At 53.1% G+C, this 21,505-nt stretch overlaps 1 protein-coding gene across 5 annotated transcripts in view; it reads left to right on the forward strand.

Moving 5' to 3' along the window:
- The window catches only part of FBLN2 (fibulin 2), a 75,314-nt gene that overhangs the window by 39,426 nt on the left and 14,383 nt on the right, over positions 1-21,505 (forward strand). For 3 of the 5 annotated variants that reach the window (XM_057554407.1, XM_057554408.1, XM_057554409.1), the window contains exons 3-8: positions 12,733-12,844; positions 14,232-14,361; positions 16,606-16,786; positions 17,680-17,889; positions 18,475-18,588; positions 19,108-19,209. In XM_057554407.1, the coding sequence (XP_057410390.1) occupies positions 12,733-12,844; positions 14,232-14,361; positions 16,606-16,786; positions 17,680-17,889; positions 18,475-18,588; positions 19,108-19,209 (849 nt within the window). Of the gene's footprint in view, positions 1-12,732; positions 12,845-14,231; positions 14,362-16,605; positions 16,787-17,679; positions 17,890-18,474; positions 18,589-19,107; positions 19,210-21,200; positions 21,342-21,505 lie in introns of all 5 variants that reach the window. The other 2 variants (XM_057554406.1, XM_057554405.1) reach the window with 1 other exon arrangement.

Raw genomic sequence — 21,505 nt, forward strand, 5'->3', positions numbered from 1 at the left:
GGAAATAAGGTTATGTTTACGTTTCTCTTATAGTAAATACTGGCCCGGGAAAACCAAATTGCCTTAAGGTTAAACATCATCTCTTATTAAAGTGTGTGCATGTACGATGGACTGGTAATTAAATTAAACTATCTGGAAAGAACAGTAAAATAGAATTAAGTCGTTTACAAGATTCATCTGTAAAACAAAGCGCTATCCCAAGAAGCGAAATGCCATCAAACTCTGGTTTGAGCCATAGCATAGTCTGGGGTAGCTGCGGTTTCTTCAACGAATAATGAAAGAGAGAAAATTCACAGTTCTTTCTGAGGAGGAACAGAATGCGTCCCAAGTGTCTTGGCGAAGTTGTGGAAGTCCACACGTTTGATTTGTGTGAAGTGTGAGTTACATTGGAAGGCTGTCCTGGGTGGGGCTGGGGGTCCGTGGAGGGGTCCGTGGAGGCCTCCGGGAGCACAGCAGGGGGTGGACACGGCTGGCGGCGGAGGCGAGCCTGGCGGAGGGAGGGACAGCTCTCCTTTTAGGTGAAGGCCAGCCTGATGGGCGTCCAGCCTCGGTCACACGCTCTGTGCTAGAAGGATGCTTGCAATGGTGTGATTCTAGACTGATCTCCCGGTGACTCGTTCATTCTTAGGACGTGAGCTGTCCACTCCCGTGTCCAAGTGCTTGGATCTCTTTGTTCTGTCCTTGTGCTGGGAAGGTTATTTTCTCAGAAAATGAGGCTGGTCCCATTCAGTTTTTCAGCATTTGCCTGCAGGTTCCATGTGGCCGGTGACTCTTTCTGGGGCAGCATCCTCTAACCCAGATGCCAGGGCCGCATAGTCCTCTTGAACAGAGCTGAGCTTGTCACAAGTCTTTGCACTGCTCCCGATCAGGGCAGCCTGTTTTTGTACAAGCGGCTTTTCTCATTGATTGTGAAAGTACCAACAGACGTAGCCCATTAAAATGCCCATGACAGACGCACACCCCCTGCTCCCTGGGAGGCCATGGAGGGAGGGTAGGGCCTGTGCACGGGTCATCCAACCCTCGCCCCCCCACCTCCCAGAGCTTCCCGGGGACCAGCCTGAAACCAAGCACCGTGGGGCCTCAGGGCCCCTCCACATGAGCAAAGCCCGCCGTCGAGTCCCCTCGTAACTGTGGCTTCACCAGCCGCAGTGCACCAACATCCCAGAGTCCCACCTGGGACCCCAGCCGCCACCTGGCAGCTGGAACAGACCCTCTAAGGGCAGGGGGCTCAGGGAAGAAGTCTCAGCCCCATAACGGTCCAGTGCTTGCTCTTCTTTCTCTCTGGTTTGAGATACAGTGTGTGCGCAGGCATGTGCGCATGTGTGCGTGATGGAAACATTTCAGCCTTGACACAGTGTGTTGCAACGGAGAAATAAAGACGTCTCCTGTAGTACTGCACACTGATTCTGCACCTGCCACAGTTACCAGTTCCCTTGTGCCATATTTGTATTCTCCACTTGCCCCCAAAGTGTAACGTATAGCCCGTTTAGTAAAGTAATATTTTATCAGGGGTGGGGAGATCTTTTTTGGTTCATATTTGGTTGTTTTATCTCTTGAATTTTCTTCTTTCTGAAAGTATTTATTAAAGTATACTATAGATGATCTTTAATATCTTTTAATCTAGATTAATATAACAGTCCTCCCTTAAAATTTTTTTTTATATCTGATTATGTAGTTTTATAAAGTATTATGTATGTAAAGCACACGCATCTTCATAAAATAGCTCAGTGGGTTCCAGGCAGCTCCACTCAAGTCAAGATATAAAACATCTCAAGCACTCCAGAATTTTCCTGGTGTGCCTTCTCAGCCAATTCTACTCTCCCTCCCCCCACTGCCCCCCACCCCTCACGGAAACCACGAGGCTGACTTTTATCACCATCAGTGACTCCTGCCTATTCTTGAATTCATTTTGTGTAGTGGGAACCATATGGTATGATTTTGCTTGCGTTTAACTTCTTTAGCTCAAGATCCTGTGTTTGAGACTCATCCAGTCTCTTGCATGTAACAGTAATTCACTTAAAAAAGCTGCTCTTTATTTTTCCATCGTAGGAATAAATCATAGTTTATTGATCTGTCCTAGTGTGGATGGAGGTTTGGGCTGTTTTCAGTGTGGGGCTGTGATGAATACAGTGGCTGTGGACATTCTGTGTGAATTTCTGTCGGGTATTTACCCAGAAGTGGAATTGCTGTATCGGAGGGTTTGGCAGCTTTAGCTGACACTGCCAGACAAGTTTTCCGAAGCATCACCAATTTCCGTCCCCCCCCAGCCACGAGTGAAAGTCTTTGCCGACACTGGATGTGGTCTGTCTTTTTCATTGTCGCCAACCTGATGGCTGTGTTAGTGGGATCTCACTGTGGTTTTAATTTGCATTCTCTCATAACTTATTACGTTGAACACACTCTCGTGTTACTGTTGGAATCCTGTTGTTCTTTGCCCGTTTCTGAATTAGGTTTCTTTGTCTTGCCGATTTATAGGAGCTCTTGATAGATTCTGATGATGCGTCTTTTGTTGGATTGCAAGTTCCTTATCTTGCTCTCTGACGTTTCTTTCCGCTCTCGTGAGGACATTTTCTGATGAGCACCTTGCACGTGCTGTCTTCTGAGGAACACAGATTCCTAGGTTTAAGGAAATACAATTTACTGATCTTAACTTTTCTGTTATTGTGTTTTGTATCCTTTTCAAGAAATCTTTGTCTACCCCAGAGTCATGAAGATATTTTCCTGTGTTACAGTCTACATATTTTAACTTGTTTCACCTTTCACATTAGATCACATTTAGATTTGTTTCTCTGGACGGTGTGAGTAGGAGTCAGAACCCATTCTTTTTTCAGGTGGATGTTCAATTGCCCCCATGCTGGGCGTGTAAAGACCGGCTCCCCCCACGGCACTGTTACCTTAGGAACCAAGTGCAGACGAGTAGGTCTCTTCTGGCCGCTCTGTTCTGTTCTGTTGTCAAGCCGTCTTTCCACACTGCCTCGATTTGCTGGAGTCCTCCAGTCATTTTTGATATCTGGTCGTGTGGCTGCCCCCGGCTGGGGCGTGTGATCTGGGCTGCTGCCTGCTCACCTGTAAAACCGTGGTGGGGATAGGACCCTCTTCCTAGAGCTGGAGGGAAGGTGCCGTGGCTGCAGGTTGGGGCCCGCCAGGCGGCTCGGCCAGGCCAGAGATCCAGCTAGTCAGCCACGGTGGCCCAGCGCCTCCCAGGCCGGGCTGAGGTGGTGAGCAGGTGGGCGGGGTGCTGACTTGGGCGGGGGGAGGAAGCTAGGCTGGGGGAGGTGCTGCAAAGGGCAGGGGGTGGCTGGGGGCTGTCCTGCCCCGGGTGATGGATGAAGGCATCTCTAAGGGGCTGGGTTGGGTGGGCCCAGCAGGTGGGCTCAGCCCAGCAGCTCCTGTTGGTTCTCGGCCGTCGTGTCCGGGATCCTGGGGCAGGAAGGCAACGCTCAGGATCCTTCTTGTTTGTCCATCTTCTAGTCATTGTAAAAGGACTCCCGGCACCACCAGCGTCTGCGGGGGACAACCCTGCCCCCCCACCAAGAATACAGAACATCAGAGCTGCAGCACTCCCTGGGCTGTTTGCTCAGGCCCCGCAAACATCCTGTCCAAACAGGGTGCTGGTGGAGGTGGCCGCTCGTCACCCCGCAGGTGTAGCATTTTTTGCAGCATTTCCGAAGCCACCATTCTTCCAGGCTCTGATGTCCAGGAGAGGGGACTGTCTAGAGGGGTCATGACCTCCAGGTCGGATTGTTCTGGGCACCCACTGCCTGTGATCAAAGGAGGTTAGATTCCCTGGAATCTCAGGATCTTTTTATAACAGCATGTTTCTTGAGTAGGTAATACCTGCCCACGATAAGGAAAACACATAAAAGATACAAAAGAGGTAAACAGTGGATGTCAGCTTGCTCCCTCCCTCCCCAGGGCCCGGTCCCTCCCTGAGACACCCGCTGCTACCCGTTTCTGGGACCTCCTTCCAGAAATCCTCCACGTGTGTTCACATGTTACTTTAAAAAAGATCAACGGTGACTTGTTATACACACTGTTCAGCACTGAGCCTGTCTTCTTCATTCTTTGTGATATATTTGGAAACTGTTCCACAGAAGTGAGTGAAGATCTAACGCGTTCTTTTTAACACTTGCATGAGATTGGGCGGATATAACACCAATCATTTAATCACTGCCCTGTCGATGGGGGTTGGTTGTTTCTGGATCTTTGCTGTCACAAATTCGGACGCAGCCAGGATCCGTGACTTGCATGTCTGTGCCCGCGGCACGTCTGTCAGCCGTTAGATTTCTAGAAGGGGAAGTGCTGGGTCACTTTTTTGTTTTCACACTGCAATGCATTATGTTCTCTTTATTGTGGTAAAATACACATAACATAGATTTGGCCATTTTAACTGTTTTTAAGTGTACTAATCCGTGGCCTTAAGAACATTCACACTGTTGTGCAGCCATCACCACCATCATCTCCAGAACTTTCTCATCTTCCCAAACTGACGCTCTGTCCCCTTTAAACGCTAACTCCCCATCCCCCCCTCCCTGTCCCTGGTAAACTCTATTTTGCTTTCTGTCTCTGTGAATTGGCCTATTCTAGGGCCCTTATATAAGTAGAATCATATAATAGTTGTCCTTTTGTGTCTGGCTTGTATCACTTTTTGGGTCACAGTTTTAAAAGACTCTTTGCCTCTTTAGTCTTAGAATTTTCTAATCATACTACGTTTTCCAGTAATATTTTTGTCATGGAGTACTTGTGAGTAGAAGAGCGTAAGGGACTGTCTCAACAGTTAAAGAAGGGCACCCACCAAGGCACCAGCCGTGGGGACAGAAGCCACGGCTGCCGTGACCTCCTCCCTGGTTACCACTGTCCTGGCTTCTGTGAGCACGAGTTCCTTCCTTTTCTTTACAGTTTTACCACCTCAACAGGTGCTTTGCTTTCCTCTGGGTTTGAACTTCACATGAAAGGCAGTGCGCAGTGTCCTTCTGTGACTGCTTCTCCCCTGAGGCCATGTCCCCGTGTGGTCACCGGGCGCCCACTTGCACAGCGTGGTCATGCCCTAGTATCCACCTTCTCCTGTCGTTGGGCTCTCGGGTTGTTTCCAGTTTGGAGCTACTGTTTGTGGGTCCCCAGGTGGAGACCACGGGCGCCCGTTTCTCCTGGGCGTGGACCTGGGGGTGAAATCACCACGTCATTGCGTTTGCGTGTCTCCGCTTTCCTGGATGATGGTAGATCATTTTCCAAAGTGGATTTATCCTCCCTCCACTCCTCAGGGGTGTCAGAGGCGGGACTCCTGCCAGAGTCAAGGTCGTGCTCTCTGGCTGGCAGGGCCTGGTGTCCTGACTCTGAGGGGCAGCCCGTGGGGACGCATCTGGGAGCCAGGCTGATCCTGGCCCGGGTCACCCACGAGGCTGGTGAGAGCCTGCCGGCCAGCGTGCAGCTGTCACAGTGGGAGGTGGCCTTCACCTCTCTGGCCACGGTGCTCGTGCCTAACCGGCAGGCAAGGAAGGCCATGCTGCCTCTGGCCGAGCGCAGGCAAAGTGGACAGAAATGGGGGAGTCCATGAAAACCCAGAGCAGAGCAGGGAGGGATTGCTGGACGCCCCTCCTGCCTCTTCTCCTGGAGGGATTACTGTCCTGTCCATCCTTTTATCAGCCTGTTCCCCTGTAATTAATTAATTAACTGAAGAGTAGTCACCAAACACCTTCTGTGTGCCGGGGGCGGGGAGGTACTGCCTACTGAGCTCCTGTTCTTTGCCAGACACTGGCTTCTCCCCTCCCCACTTTGTGAAATGCGGGCGGGAGGGGTGGTTTGCCCATTTCACCGGCAAGCACACAGAGGCTTGAGGATGAGTGACTTGGCTATGTCCCCCAGGCAGGGAGGGGTGCCCTGGCTGAACACCAGTGCTCACGGTGATGGGTCAGACACGCCCAGGCTCACCTCTGAGACTCAGTAGAAACTGCTATGTGGAGGTGATGTGTGTGACTGTAAAGGTCTTCTCCCTCCTTTTCCTAAGTCTGTGCCATTGGGCTGTGTATTTATACATCTGGGAGATCAAGGTAATTGTCCGATTTCACGTTGTCAGTGTGAGCTTTGCATGAGATGGTATACACCACGGGCCTGGGGTGCTCCACCCAGCCCCAGGTTTTATCAAGTACCAGGTCTGTGCCGGACACTGGGGACCCTGAAATGACTGTGACCCGTTCTTGGCCCCCGAGACCCTCTCCCTCTGGTGTCTGAGGCTGGCATGTCCCTGGCAGTGACATTGTGTATGTACCAAGTGCTGCTGTGAATGAGGCTGGAGGAGGGGCTGTTTGTTCTGCCCGGGATGGAGGTGGATGCTGGCGGGACCACAGAGGATGGAGAGGCAGGGAGTGGTGTGCAGACTGGCTTGTTAAGGCTGGGTAGTTGGGCAGGGTAGAGGAAGGGCATTCCCAGCTTGGCGCGGCATGTGCAAAGATACGGTGGCACAGAGAAGCCTGCTAGCTGGTGGCATAAGAGCTGAGACGTGAGTCTGGGCTGTGCTGTGAGGGCCCCGATTGTCGCTCCAGGCAGGGGTGCTTTATCCTGCAGGGCAGTGGCCTTCCAGTGGGGTCCGTGGACCACAGGGCTCCCCGAGATGACTCTGAGCTGGCGAAGGCCAGGGCGTTATGAGCAAAACTAAGGAGGGTGCTGCAATGAGGGTTGGGGTGCAGGTTAGTTTAGATTCAAAAGTCAGGGAGATCCTGCCTGAGGAGATGAGAGCCCCAAACAAGGACAGCCCTGTAGAGAGTGGGGGTGGGGCAGGGCTCAGGGAAAGGGCAGAGGATTCCAGGCAGAAAGTACAGTGTGAGCAAAGGCCCTGGGGCAGGAAGAGCCTGAGGGGTTCAAGTGGAGAGAGTGAGTGAGAAAGGAGATGCTGTGGGGAGGTCACAGGGCCATACCAGGTAGGTCTTGGTAAAGAAAGGGGGGACTCGGGGGGGCTGTAGGCCGTGGAAAGACACAGTCTGATTCATACTTGTGAATGGTCATTCTGACGCCATCTGGAAGATGGACCAGAGGAGGACACAGGGGAGCAGGGTACCTCTCGGGCCCAAGAGATGGTGGCAGAGTGAGGGGCGAGGTGGTGACGGGGGTGACTTTGGAGGTGGCCCTGCGGGTGACGGATGGGAGGAGGGAGGTGAGGAAGGAACGGGCCCAGGAGGGTCCTGAGGTTGGCACATGGAAGACCAGGGGAGAGGTGGTCCAGGGAAAATCGGCTGCTGAACAGATTCTGGCCGTGGGATTGCCGGGGATGCCCGGTGGTGGTCGCTTAGCCAGCTGTATGTTTGTAGGAGACGGACATGAAGGAGGGCGCCCAGGTGAGGTCAGCCAGGCTGGGGCGTGGACGGGGAGGAGAAGAGGCCCTGGGGCTCAAACTCTGAGGGGTTAGAGAGAGACAGAGGCTGGGGCCTCGGAGGGGGTGGTCAGGAAGGGGGCCTGGGGGTGGGCCTCTGGACGAGCAGCAGGGGTACACACCTTGTGGGCTTCGCCTGGCCCCCTCTCCCACGCCTTGGACGGTACCGGGCAGCGCCGCGCTTGGCCCCTGTGCTGATTCCCCCTCCCACTCCAAGTGGGTGGCCCTCCCCAGCATAAGGGGTCACGCCCCTGAGTTCCTTTGTCTGGAAAGAGGGGAAGCCAGGATGGGAAAGGCCAGGAGAGAATGGAGGGCAGGCCGCCAAGTGCAGGCTGAAACCTGCATCTGCTCGGGAGGGGCAGGAAGGGAGCCCCATTCAGTCCACAGGGAAGTAGAGCCTCCTCAGGCTGGTGCTTAGATTCGCAGAGAGGGCTTCCAGGATCGGCTGCATCAAGCTGCCCATGCACAGACAGGAAGCTGAGGCCGGAGAGGAGAAATTAAGGCTTGGGACTTCTAACTCCCCGCCTGATCTAGAGTGAGCCTAGCAGCGGTACTCACCATAATACCTGTGGGGATGAAAGTGCCTGGACTCACGCCTGGCCCGTGGCGAGCACCAGTGCATTCCAGCCGTTACTGTTCCCCTGATAGGGCACCCATCTCGTGTCATCTGGCTGAGACCCAGGGGTCTGTTGGAATCTCCTAATCTCTGTAAGACAATCTTGGAGAAGGCTTAGGGAGAAAAAGTCCAGTCCAGTAAAAGAAAGGACGTTCTGAGCTGAGCTATGCAGAAAGGGACAAGCTGCCTGGGTGGAGTGAGATCCCCACCACCAGAGGTATTCAAACAAGGTGAGACCCCCACGTGCGCGGAGTGTGATGAGAGAGGATTAAGCGTGGCATGGTGGCATCACTCTCAGGGGCCACAGAGACTCAAGTCACAACTCTGACATTGTAGGGGAAGAAACAGACAAATGAAAAAGTAAGCTCATAAATAAACACGAGGGTTTCACTTAGTGATAAATGCTGTGTGAAGGCTGGAAGGTGAGTGATGTGATCAGGCTGGGGCTGTCTTTTGCCATACAGGTATTTTAGACTTTTATCCAGTCGGTTGTATTAAGGTTTTCCTTTTTGCTTGTGGGTTTTATTTCTTTTTTTCCCCCAGCATTATTGAGATGTAATTGACCTATAGTATTGTGTAAGTTTAAGGTGTACAATGTGATGCTTTGATATACACATGTGTAGTGAAATGATTATTACAATAAAGTTAGTTCCCACACCTGTCACCCCACACAGTTACCATTTTCTCTTGTTCTTGTTTGTGGTGAGAACATTTAAGACCTACTCTCATTGGAACTCTCAAGTTGTTAGCTATAAGCACTGTGCGGTGCATTAGATCCCGGAACTTACTCGTGTTGTAACTGGAAGTGTGTGCCCCTTGACCAACATCTGTCCATTCCTCCAACCTGCTCTCGCCCACTTCTTGGCAAACATTCTACTCTGTTTCTATGAGTTTGGCTTTTTTAGATTTCACATATAAGTGATATTACAGAATTTGTCTTTCTCTGTCTGAGTTATTTCACTTAGCATAATGACCTCAAGGTCCATCCATGTTGTTGCAAAGGGCAAGATTTCCTTCCTTTTTATGGCTGAATAATATTCCATTGTGTGTGTGTGTGTACACCACATTTTCCTTATCCATTCGTCCATTGATGGACACTTAGGTTGTTTCCATGTCTTGGCTATTGGCCATTGCGAATAATTTGATGAACATGGGGATGCAGATATCTTTTTAAGTTAGTATTTTCATTTTCTTCAGATAAATACCCAGAAGTGGGATTGCTGGATCGTACGATAGTTCTAGTTTTAATTTTTTTGAGGAGCCTCCATAATGTTTTCTATAGTGGCTGCACCAATTTACATTCCCATCAACAGTGCATGAGGGTTCCCTTTTTTCTACATCTTCACCAATGCTTGCTATCTCTCATCTTTTTGATAGTAGCCATTCTAACAGGTGTGAGGTGATATCTCTTTGTGGTTTTGATTTACATTTCTCTGATGATTAGTGATGTTGAGCACCTTTTCACATACCTATTGGCCATTTATGTCTTTGGAAAAATGTCTCTTTTGGTCCTTCGCCCATTTTTAAATATATATATATATATATATATTTTTTTTTTTGCTATTGAGTTTTATGAGTTCCTTATATATTTTGTATGTTAACCCCCTTATCAGATACATGGTTTGAAAATATTTTCTCCCATTCCATAAATTGTCGTTTAATTTTATTGTTTCTTTTGCCGTACAGAAGCTTTTAAGTTTGATGTAGTCCCACCTGTTGATTTTTGCTTTCATTGCTTGTGTTTTTGGTGTCATTACCAAAAATTTGTTGTGAAGACCCATGTTAAGGATCTTTCCCCCCTATGATTTCTTCTAGGAGTTGTATGGTTTCAGTAATTCATTTTGAGTTGATATTTGTATATGGTGTGAGACAAGAGTACAACATCATTCTTTGGTGGATTTTATTTCTGAAGTCTCTCTTTATCCTAAAATTATATTCCTTGGTTTTCTTCTAATATTGACTTCATAGATTTGGAATTTATTTTTGTGTGTGATGTGTGGTAGAGCCCAACATCAGATAGTCAATCCTTTCCCCGTTGAGTGTGAATGCCACTTTTATTATATACTAAATTCCCATGTGCACATCATCCTGTTTCTGAATTTTATTCTGTTCCGTTGATCTCCTTGTCTTTTTAATTATTAAAACTTTAAAGTATGCTCTTTTCTTTTCTTTTTGGAAATTTTCTCAGGTATTTTTAGACATTTCCTAGTTGGGATGAATTTTAGAATCAACTTGACAAATTTCATGACGAATTATTTTGGGACTCTGGGATTCCACTTAAGTTGTAGGTTAAATAAAGGAAAATTGACATCTTTACGGTATTGAATCTTCCCATCTAGACACATGGTATATATTTCTAACAAAGTAAACTGTTATATATCTATGAGATAATTTTTTTTCTTCATGTAGATTTAGTGTGTTTACATAGATTGATTTCCAGGTTTATTTCTTTTTTCAGTGGGATTTTTTTGCCTTACCTTTTCTATTTAATCGTTGCTGGTGTATAGGACAGCCACTAATTTGTGTATGTTGATTTTGTTTTTGGCCACCATATGATAATAATAATAAATTAGTATTCATTTAAGTACGGTGTTAATATCGATACCTTTGGATTTTCTAGAAAGATGAACTCGTAACATCTGCAAATAATGACTGTCGTCTCTTCTAATACTCCTGCTGCTGCTTTTTTTCTTGCTTTATTGCATCTGCTAGCATCTCTAGGACACTGTTAAACAGTAGTGTCAGTAGGTACTTTTGTCATATTTCTGACTTCAGTGTGGTGTGTGTCTAATGTTTCTCCACTGGGGTGTGATGTTGCTACTTGTTTCTGGTAGACACTGGTTATTAAGAATTTTTTTTTTTCCTCCTGGTTCCTCAGAGCAGCCCTCAGGTTGATACTGAAGCTTATTTCCCCGGTTTTCAGAAGGAAAATTGAAACTCAGAAGAGCTCAATGACTTGAAACGCCCACTAAGCCAGTGAAGAGGATGATTCTTAGTGAGCTCTTTCTGTTCCTAGAATCTTGCAGGCTGCTGACATTTCTTGGTGCATTTCTTCCTCAGCCCTGCCAGCTTATGTGAACTGCTCAAGGACATTTGGAGATCCTTGTAGGCTTCAGCAGCTGTGCAGCTGTAGGTCCTCGTAACAGAGCAGGACACTGAGTCTCTAGGGAGGAGAAGTGGCTATACATGGTAGTATTAAGATGTGGACCCAGGTTCAAAGTTATTCTGTGACACCCTGGTGCTCCTCAGCATGTATGTAGGTGTCTGAGATGGGCTTCATCTTTGAATGTCAGAGGCAAATGGCTGCATTAATTGCATTCCTTATTTCCTGGTTCCTTATCATCTTAGCAAGACTCTCTTTTTTTTTTAATTGATACATTTATTCCCTTTCCCCATTGCCATTTCTCCCTCCGCCTACCCTAGGCAACCGTTCTCTTCAATCTGTGTGGGTTTCTTTTTTTTTTTTTTTTATGTGTTCATGCAAATGTGTATTGTAATTTTGCATGCAATTCATGTAATGGATCTCACTTGGTTTTTTCCTGTTTCCCCTCAGCGCTCTGTCCTTTGCTGCTCTGTGTTGCTGTGTGTACATGTGTCCAGCTTCTTGATGTTGTGTGTACGTCTCGTCTGCCATTTCCGACGTCTGTGGAGTCCTCCGTGGAGGACGTCCCCGTGTTCTATTCGTACTCCTCCAGTGATGGACATCCAGACTCCCTCCAGCCCACTTCCATAAATCACACTGACGTGAGCATCCTGGTACTGGTTACACATGGGTCCAGGTAACAACTTCCCTGCAACACACACCCGGGAGCAGGACCACTGGGTCCTGGACGATGCCTGTGTTTAATTGTGTAAGAGGTGCTGGGTCTGCCTCCAGACTGGCTGCTCCAGTCACCACTCCCACAGCCCAGGGCACGAGCGTTCGCACCTGTGCCTGGCATTTATCGCTCTTTCTCATTTTTCCAGTTTCAGAGGTATTTTACTTTGGGGTTGGTTTTTCTCATGTTAATTTTCAGGAGGTTACTGTATTTCTCAATAGCAATTCTCTGTCAGTTTTAGAACATTCCAAAAACATCTCTTAACCTGTCAGCAGTCTGTTATATTTCTCCACAGAGTTCTTTGTTATACAGAGAATTTTAATTTTGAGGTAGGAGAATTCATCCATTTTTTAGCCTATGGTCTGTGCCTTTGAGTTTTAAGACATTCTCTCAACCCCCGACTCCTGCCCTCCCCAGTCACAGATATTTTCCCCAGGAGCTTTCCTCGATGCTGTCGCTGTTTCTTAGGTCTTGTCCTGTCTTGGTGTCTTCTCTGGTCCCTTGGAAGCAGAGCCTGAGTTGGGGGTTCTGGTGCACATGGTTCATTTGGAGGAACTGCCCAGGGAGGGGGGCAGGGAAGGAGCTGGTAATGCTCCTGGTCGCACGGGGAGCGCTGGAGCGGGAGCGGCCGCACGGGGCTGTCCCCTTTGAGATGGGCTTGGCCCTTGAGGCCCCACTACTCAGTGATTGGCCGTCCTCCTCCCAGCCCTCTCCCCCTGGGTGGACTTGCCCTCCCAGGCAGCTCTGCAGAGAAGGCTGTGCTTGTGAGCTGCTGGGGGCAACGGACGCAGGCAGCGGGTGAGTGAGTTCCCGGTCCGGTAGTGCGTGGGGATCTGGCCCAGCGCTAGCAGCGTCTACTACACCCGCTGGACCTAGACACCTGGGAGCCGTGCACCTCCTCCAGCTGGTGACTCTGCCCGTGTTACCACCCGCAGTGTCCACGAAGGACCTGATCGAGACGTGCTGTGCGGCCGGGCAGCAGTGGGCCATTGACAACGACGAGTGCCTGGACATCCCCGAGAGTGGCGCTGAGAGTGATGTGTGCAGGTAGGGTGGGCGCCGGCTCCATGTCCCTGCGTCCTCCTCCCCACCCCGGGCCCCGCACTGCCAGGTGAGCACCACTCCACCTGTGTCCAGGTGCCCGCAGGTGGCTGGATGGGGCTGCCTGGCCGGCTGGCCGGGCTCTCGCCAGGTGTGGGGAGCCCGAGACGGGCCCCAAGAGTGAACTAACCGTGCAGACTTGTCGCCGGCCTGGTGAGCACAGTCAGAAGAGCACACGTTGGGACCGCTGTCACCTGGGGACAGCCAGGTGCTTCTCTTACCAGGTGCTGCGTTGCTGCTGGGCGGTGCTCAGCCCACTCGAATTTCCCACCTCAGCCTTGAGCCGGGGCCGTCAGCCCTCTTTCTTTCCCCACTTTGCTACCCTGGGGTCTCAGGAAGGCCGGCCTCTCCCCGTGCTCTGCTGTCTGTGCTGGCGGCTTCTTCTGACAACAGTGTTCTCCGCAAAGGAAGCAGTCATACCCACGCCCTCCCTGTGCCAGGCCCGGGCGACATCCTGCTCAGCTGTTCACCCCTTCTTTATTCCAGGGATGCCATCTTGTCCAGCCTACTCCTCTTTCCAGATAAGGAAGATAAGGTTCAGAGAGGTGATGTGATTCACCCAAAGCCACACAGCTCGTTGGGAGCTTGGCCAGGATTAGACTCCATGTTTTCTCTTGTCCAGCCCACAGTGCCTCCGTTAGAAACATTTAAATTCTAGCCTTGTCCCTTTCCTTTCCCTTTGGTCATCCCACCAGTTTGGGCTGCCTAGGAGTTAGAGCATGCCGCATTCAGGAGGCTTGAGCTAGTACGTACTTGTGTCCCTCTTGTGATGAGACACTCACTACTTCATAGCCAGCCGGTTCCATCACCGGATGGCCCTTGCTGGGATACGCCCTTCCTCAAGTGAAGCTGAACCCCTTCCTCAAGTGGGACTGAAGCCCACCTTTTCAGCCCCCTGTTTTGTGTGCTGGCCCATCAGCTGTCTCTGCCCGGGGCAGCCCTACAGTTATTGGAGGCATGACCAGGGACCCTGGCGGTCCCAGGCCGACCGCCCAGCCCTTCCTGAGATTGGGTCTCCCTTTCCTTCTCAGCCCTGTCGGGGGGCTTGGAGTACTGACCCCCTCCCTCATCGGTCAGGGACACAGAGCCCAATGGGACCCAGGCCTGAGTCGTCTTAGTTAAGCTGAGAACAAACCCCATGTCACTTGGTGAGGATGTGCTGGCCTTGCCAATGACCTGGCGCCAGCAGGGGCCCCACCCGCGGTGGACCTTGGTGGGGGCTTTGCTTCCCTGAGCTGCAGCCTCCTGTGTGAAACGGGGCCTGCGTTCCCTCCTGGCGGGGTCCCTGGGAGGACGGGGCGCTTGGTGGGGCTGAGGCGCACCTCTGTTGCAGGACGGCCCAGAAGCACTGCTGTGTGTCCTACTTGAAGGAGAAGAGCTGCATGGCCGGCGTCATGGGGGCCAAGGAGGGCGAGGCATGCGGGGACGAGGACAACGACACCTGCGGCGTCTCCCTGTACAAGGCAAGCCTGCCCTGGGGCGGTTGTGGCCTGAGCCTGCAGGTCCTTGAGGGCCGAGGGGGTGGGCCGCCCTGTGGGGCTCCTCTGAGGGGAGGGTGCTCACGCCTGGGGGTGGGGGAGCTCTGCATCTGCATAGAAAACATCACCAGTTACCATGTGGACCAATTGATGCGGGAAATACTGTTCGAACACCAGTCTGTGCTGGCCCTGTTTCAGGCAGTAAGAATGCAGAAATGAATAACACAAAAACCCCTTCCCTCACGGGGCTTTCTTTTTCTTTGGTCTTTTTGTAACTGGCATTTCAACTGAGTGTAATGTCCCCAAGGTTCATCCATGTTGTTGCATGTGGCAGAACTTCCTTCCTTTGTAAGGCTGAGTAATATTCTGTGTATGGAGAGACCACATTTTGTTTATCCATCATCTGTCAATGGGCACGTGGGTTGATTCTTCCCCTTGGCTACTGTGAATATTGCTGCTGCGAACGTGGGTGTGAGAAAGCCCCTCTCTAGAGGACAGACAGTACGTCCACTTACATCACATTGGCTAGAACTTAGTCTGATGGCTGCCTAGCTGCAAGGAAGGCTGGGTAATGTAGTCCTTATTCTGGAGAGGTCGTGTGCCCACTGCAAATCTGGAAGGAGGGAAAATGGACTTTGGGGGCTAACAGCTGGCTGTCTGTGCTGTAGAGGATGAGGGCAAACTTGGAACAGTTTCGAGAAGTATCACAGAAGGATATTGTGTTTGGGGGAGAGAAAGGGACGGAGTTGAAGAAACCACAAGCCTGGATGACGGTCGAGGGACCTCTGGAGGAGGGCACCATTTGGCAGAGGATTTTGACATCGAATTTTGTCTCATTGGGGTCAATTTTTCCTAAAAACAACTGATATTAGCGAAAGGACCTTGGTGACCGGCGAGTTTAGAATTTCATTTGTGTTTATATGTTTGACCCTGGACCAGTCCTTTTTCCTCCATCTATAAAATCCTCCATCTATAAAATGGGGATAATAGTTCATGTCTTTTGGGGTGGTTGTGAGGATCAGAGGTAATGCAAACTGTTTACCAAGTATGTGGTGGGTCTTCACTAAGTGGATATGTTCACCATTGGGAGATGCAGTCTGGAGTATCAGTGAGCTACTGCTGTGTAACAAACCATCCCAAACCTAGTGGCTGATGACCGGCTCAGGTCATGAGTCAGGGTAGTTGTGCTGACCTGGGCCATGCCCAGCTGACCTTGGCTGCCACCAGCTAATGGTTCTGCTGGCACTAGATCTAGGATGGCTGTAGCTGGGATGACACTTTCCTGTTCCATGTGGTCTCAACCTCCAGCAGGCTAGCCTGGGCTTGTTTAGGTAGTGGCTGAGCAGGGTTCCAACATGGGGAATAGATGTGTGCAAGGCCTTTTGAGGCCTGGGCTCAGAAGAGGCACACTGTCACCTCTGTCTCCTCCTGTTGGCCGAAGCAAGTCATGAGGCACAATCAAGAGGTTGGGAAATGCACCCTCTCTTTCGACAGGAGGAACTGTACTATCAGACTGCAAAGACAGAGAGCACGGTGAAGAGTGAACAACTGGGGCTGTTATTGTAATCAGTCTACCACAGTAGTTTAAACGAATCAAAGAGTTTATTTTTGGAGGCATGCAGTCTGGGACAGGGGTGAATCTATGTAATATCTTCAGGCACCCAGGCTTCTATACTTCTGCTCGATCATCTTTAGCTTGTAGTTTCCATCTTTAAGGTCACCTGATGACCCAAAATCGCTGCTAGAGCTCCAGCCATCACATCTATTCCAAAAAGGAGGAAGGGGGAGAGCAAAAAAGATGTACTTTCAAGTTGAGTCAGCCCCAGCTAAAAGCTCTCCTGAAAGCTTCACCCAGTGTCCCTTATCTCTAACTTTAAGGGAAGTGCTGCCTTTTAGGTAGCCTGAATAGATTTGCAGTGTGCTGGTAAATATGGGAGCAGTTAGTGGGTGTGGCTGTGGGTTAACTTGTAGTTCTTTTCATAAGAGGCCATTTATGAATTATTGCAAAAAACTTGCACTAGCTGAGCCAGACACGGGAAATGGGGACAGATGACACCTTTGCCCCTGGAGAGCACATCCCGGGCACAATGTGAAGATGAGGGTGAATTCGCTCCCATTTATCAGCCCCTCCCTAGAGCCTGGGGGTCCAGAGTGAGTCCCACAGGCTCACAGGCCATGCGGAAGGCCCTGAGCGGCCGGGCTGGGCAGTGACGGCACGTCTCTCTCCAGCAATGCTGTGACTGCTGTGGCCTGGGGCTCCGCGTGCGGGCCGAGGGCCAGTCGTGTGAGTCCAACCCCAACCTCGGCTACCCCTGCAACCACGTCATGCTCTCCTGCTGTGAGGGCGAAGACCCCCTCATCGTGCCCGAGGTCCGCCGGCCTCCGGAGCCTGAGGCTGTACCACGGAGAGGTGGGTGCTTGCTGCTCCCCAGGCCAGGCATGTGGGCCAGCTGGGCGACGGGGGAGAGCTGCTGGGGCTTCTAGGCAAGGCTGGGTGTCCTCTGGACTTCTGTGGGGACCTTGGTCACCTTCGTCTGTGGTTCAAGGCACAAGTTCCGCTCTGGACAGAGTTCTTCTGTGGCCTCCGATGATGGACTCCTGTTATTTTTGAGATGGTGATCTCATTCAGTTTTCTACTTATCATCTGCTCTGCCCAACTAGTACCACCCATCTCCCTCCACTCTCCACCCACCCACCCTCCTGTTTCTTTGTTCGCCTACACATCCATACTTCTTCCTCCCCATCCACCCATGCATTTCGCCCATCACCCTCCCATCCTCTGGTCCATCTCTCCACCACTCCTTCCCCCATCCTGTCATCCATGTATTCACACATCCGTCCACCCTTCCATCCACCACCCACACCCACCCCTCCATCTACCCATCCACCCCTCCATCCCGTCCATCCATCCACCTGCCCACGCACGCCCCTCTATCCACCCCTCCGTCCACCCACCCCTCTATCCACCTCTCTGTCCACCCTCCATGCATCCACCCATCCCTCCATCCATCTATCCATCCATCTATCCACCCACCCACCCCTCCATCCCGTCCATCCATTCACCTGCCCACGCACACCCCTCTATCCACCCCTCCGTCCACCCACCCCTCTATCCACCTCTCTGTCCACTCTCCATCCATCCACCCATCCATCCACCCACCCATCCGTCCTTCATCATGCTGTCTCAGCAGAGCACACAGAAGGTTCTGGTGAGGACCTGATCTGATTTCCTGAGGGCCTGTGGTCCCAACCACTTGCTGAGACCAGCCTGGGTCTCATCATGAGCATGGACCCCTGCCCCAGTTTCAGAGGCGGAGTTGACGAGCCGGGAGGCCCTGTCACTGGGCACGGAGACTGAGCTGCCCAACAGCCTGCCCGGTGACGACCAGGATGAGTGCCTGCTCCTCCCGGGGGAGCTGTGCCAACACCTGTGCATCAACACCGTGGGCTCCTACCACTGTGCCTGCTTTCCTGGCTTCTCGCTGCAGGACGATGGCCGTACCTGCCGCCCAGGTGAGGGCCCGGACGGTCGGGGCAGGAGCTGGGGCGGGGCTGATCTTGCCCGCAGAGCGTGGTGTTCCTCAGGTGGGGGCCGTGGGGGACTTCGCCTCCCGCCACCCCACACTGTGGAACCTGCCGGCGCCGAGGGTCCCCAGCGATGGGTTTGTGAGGCCAGGCAGACGGGCTCCCTCCTGCGGCCCCATCTGCAGGGCTGCCCCAGCGGCCCACCCTGGATTCAAGTGCAGGGCCAGGACCTGGGCCATGGAGGCCCCCGCCTACCCAGCCGCGTCCCAGTACCGGGCCCGCGGTGGTCAGGCTCCGGCGCCTGGTCTGGGAGGACTCTCTCCCTGCCAGCTTCCAGGGGTGGATTCATTGGAGTCCACAGACTGGTCCTCCCCCACCCTCCCTGCCCCGATTAGCTGTGAGACGGATCTGGCCTGAGGTGCGTCCCTCCCTGAGCCTCAGTTTCCTCTCCCGTGGGGAGGATGGGGGTGGGTAAAATGAGCCGCCCCCCGACCTCGAGAGCCCGCATAGCGCCTGTTAGGGCCTGAGGCCGCCTGAAGACGCGAGACGCCCCTCCTGTCTGCTCTGTGACAGACGGTGACCGCCCCAAGCCGGAGGCCGCCGAGGAGTCCGCGCTGAGGCCCGAATCCTCCCAGGTGGCCCCCAACACCATCGCGCTGCCCGTGCCGCAGCCCAACACCTGCAAAGGTAAGCTGGCCGTGGGCAGGCGGGGAGCCCCCGGGGCTGGGCGTGTGCGGGGTGGCCCCCCCAGGGCGTGCTGCTGCTCGGGGTCAGGGGTCCGTTGGCCTCGCCGTCGGAGGTTGGGTGAGGAGCTGCGAGAGGTGAGAATGGGGGGAGCAGCCTGGGCCAGGCGTGTGTGACCCCAGGATGGCCCATGAGCCGCTTTCAGTCTTGCTTTCTGTAAAACTGAGAGAGTACAATCCTTGCCCGCCCAGGCATCACGGAGCCTGCGTTCAGACACGTGCGGGACGTTCTCTGCGCCCTTCCTCTCCTCCCCTCCGTCTTCCTTCTGCCTCCTCCTCACCCGCGTCCCTGTTACTTGAGGGAGGGGTGTGTTGGGGGAGGTCCCAGACCCCAGCCGGTGTGTGAGCGGGTGGAAGGGGTGACCTTGTGAAATGGGGCAGGAGCGGGGTTCCCTGGCTCCCAGCCCCTCTGCCTGTACGCCGGAGCTGCGTGGTCTCTGACTTCCGTGCGGTTTCCTCGCAGACAACGGGCCCTGCAAGCAGGTGTGCAGCGTGGTCGGGGACACCGCCATGTGCTCCTGCTTCCCCGGCTATGCCATCATGGCGGACGGCGTGTCTTGTGAAGGTGAGTGTCCCCCCCCCCCCGCCGTGGGCCCCGCACACCTGAGTGGGCCCGGAGCGGGGGAGGTGTTCCAGGGCCAAACCTCGCTGTGCTGGTGAGCGGGGGGGGGGGGGGGGGGGGGGGGGGGGGGGGGGGCGGTGTGGCTGCCATGACGACCAGCTGCAAATTGAGCAGCAGAAACAGCCGCGTCCGCCCACATCACAGGCCAGGTGTGCGTGCAGCCCAGGTGGGCACACGGGCTGGCCGCGGCCCCGCCGCTCCCTGGAGCACGGCTCCACAAACTTCAGTGTGCAACAGGGTCACCTGGGGGCCTGGGACCACAGGATCCTGAGAAGTCCACATGGCCCCAGGGGTCTGACCTAGTAGGTCTTGGGGCGGGGGGGAGGCCCGAGACTCCCTGGGTCACACTCTGACTAGCTCTGTCCTCGAGGGTCACCCCATCTGAGTGGCCTGACTTGGTTTGTGACCGCCTTGCCCCCGTTCCAGCCACGGGTGGAGCCGACAGAGGGCAGTGCCTGCCCTATTGTCCTGCGGCAGGACATCGCTCCGGCTGGCCTCCATGGGGAACGAGGCTGGGGAGACGCAGCCCCAGCTGGAGGGCACATTCTCAGTTCTGAAATCAAGGAGGGACGGTGGATGTTGGTGACTCTGCCTTCACAGAAGGGCCAAAGAGGGTTTAAAAGCACGGGCCTCCCTTACTTACGAACCCGCTCAGTCTGGGTCTTGTCCCGGTGGGGTCTCTGCGGGCTGGGACCTCCCCCTGTGAACTGGGGGGCATCAGATCCGACACCTGCTGGGGTGGTTCCCACAGTGAATGGGAATCCGACACCTGCTGGGGTGGTTCCCACAGTGAATGACACCTTGGGCACCTCCTCGTGTGTGGAGGCAGGGCAGGCAGAGAGCGTGCAGATGGTCTAGGAAATGCTTTAGTTCAGGTTCAAGTTCAGGAGACATGAACCTGGTTTGGGTCCATGGGTAACAGGGTTAAGTCTGCCTGGGAAGAGACCCACATCCCTGTCAGAAGCCGAAACCCACCTCTAGCCGATTGCCCAGGACTGTTCTGGTGTGGATGAAAACCAACCTCATGCCCAGAGAGGACAGGACACTTGCCCAGAGCACACAGCATGGTGGTGACTGACAGGCCTTTCTCTCAGATGGTGGGGGCAGATCTGGCTTTGCTCCTCATCTCCCAGGACCCTGAAGACGAGGACTGTATCTCTTCTGGGTTGGGACTCCTTCAGGCCATGGGCCCGTGTCCCTATCCCTCCAGGCCTCCCTTTCTCTCTGCAGCGCCCCCAGTGGTAGAGGCTATGTATGGGGTCCAGGCCAGAGGATGCAGAGGGCGTTTTGTGGGTGTAGCCTGCCCTGCAGGGGAGTCCTGCAGGTGATATTTAAACAGATGATATTTTATCATCTGTTTAAAATAATCAAACAAGTTACCAGCAATGACAGCTCAAGAATTTTTTTTAGATGTCCAAATTTCAGGTTTTTCTTGAAACTTTGTAACATCTGTCCACAAGGAGCCCACAGCCTTGGTCTCCCTTTCTACAGAGCACAGGCTCTGCAGTGCCCTAGAGCCCCCTTGGCCCCTTCTCCTGTTTATGTCTCCAGCCTGGCCCCCTAAGCACTTAGGTTTGCAACTCCTGCCGTTGTGTGGCTCCCGTGGCTGCCTGTGGAGGTGGCGGTTCTCCAGAGCAGGGGTGGGAGACGGCCTCTGGTCCTGCCCGCTGTGTGACCCTGGACAGGCTGTCTACCCTCTCTGAGCTTCACTTTGCCACCTGTCTCTGCTAGGGCTCCTGCTCTGACATGTTTCACCTGGACAAACTCAGACTTGGGCCCAAAGCCCAGAGGGACCACTGATGGGCTGGGAGGTCCTGGGCAGGTCCCTGCCCGTCTGGGTCTCAGTTTCCCCATCTGTCACTGGAGGCTCCATGTCACTGGAGGCCACGCCTCTCTAACGGCCCTTCTGTTTTTCCTCCTGCGGCCGTCACTAGACCAAGACGAGTGCCTGCTGGGCACTCACGATTGTAGCTGGCGACAGTTCTGTGTGAACACCCTGGGATCCTTCTACTGTGTCAACCACACAGTGGTCTGTGCCGAGGGCTTTATCCTCAACGCACACAGGAAGTGCGTGGGTAAGCCAGAGCCCCGCTTGCCGCCACCGTCACGGCTCCCCGCTCCGCGCCACGCCAAGCCCGCCACACTGCAGCCACATGCTAAAGGGCCCGCCCTTTGCATGTGAGCTCTCAGCACGGCCCCCCACCCCATGCTCCGTGTCATGCCCCTCGTGTCCTGGTTC

This window comes from Balaenoptera acutorostrata, chromosome 10 (assembly GCF_949987535.1).
Source record: "Balaenoptera acutorostrata chromosome 10, mBalAcu1.1, whole genome shotgun sequence".
NCBI lineage: Eukaryota > Metazoa > Chordata > Mammalia > Artiodactyla > Balaenopteridae > Balaenoptera > Balaenoptera acutorostrata.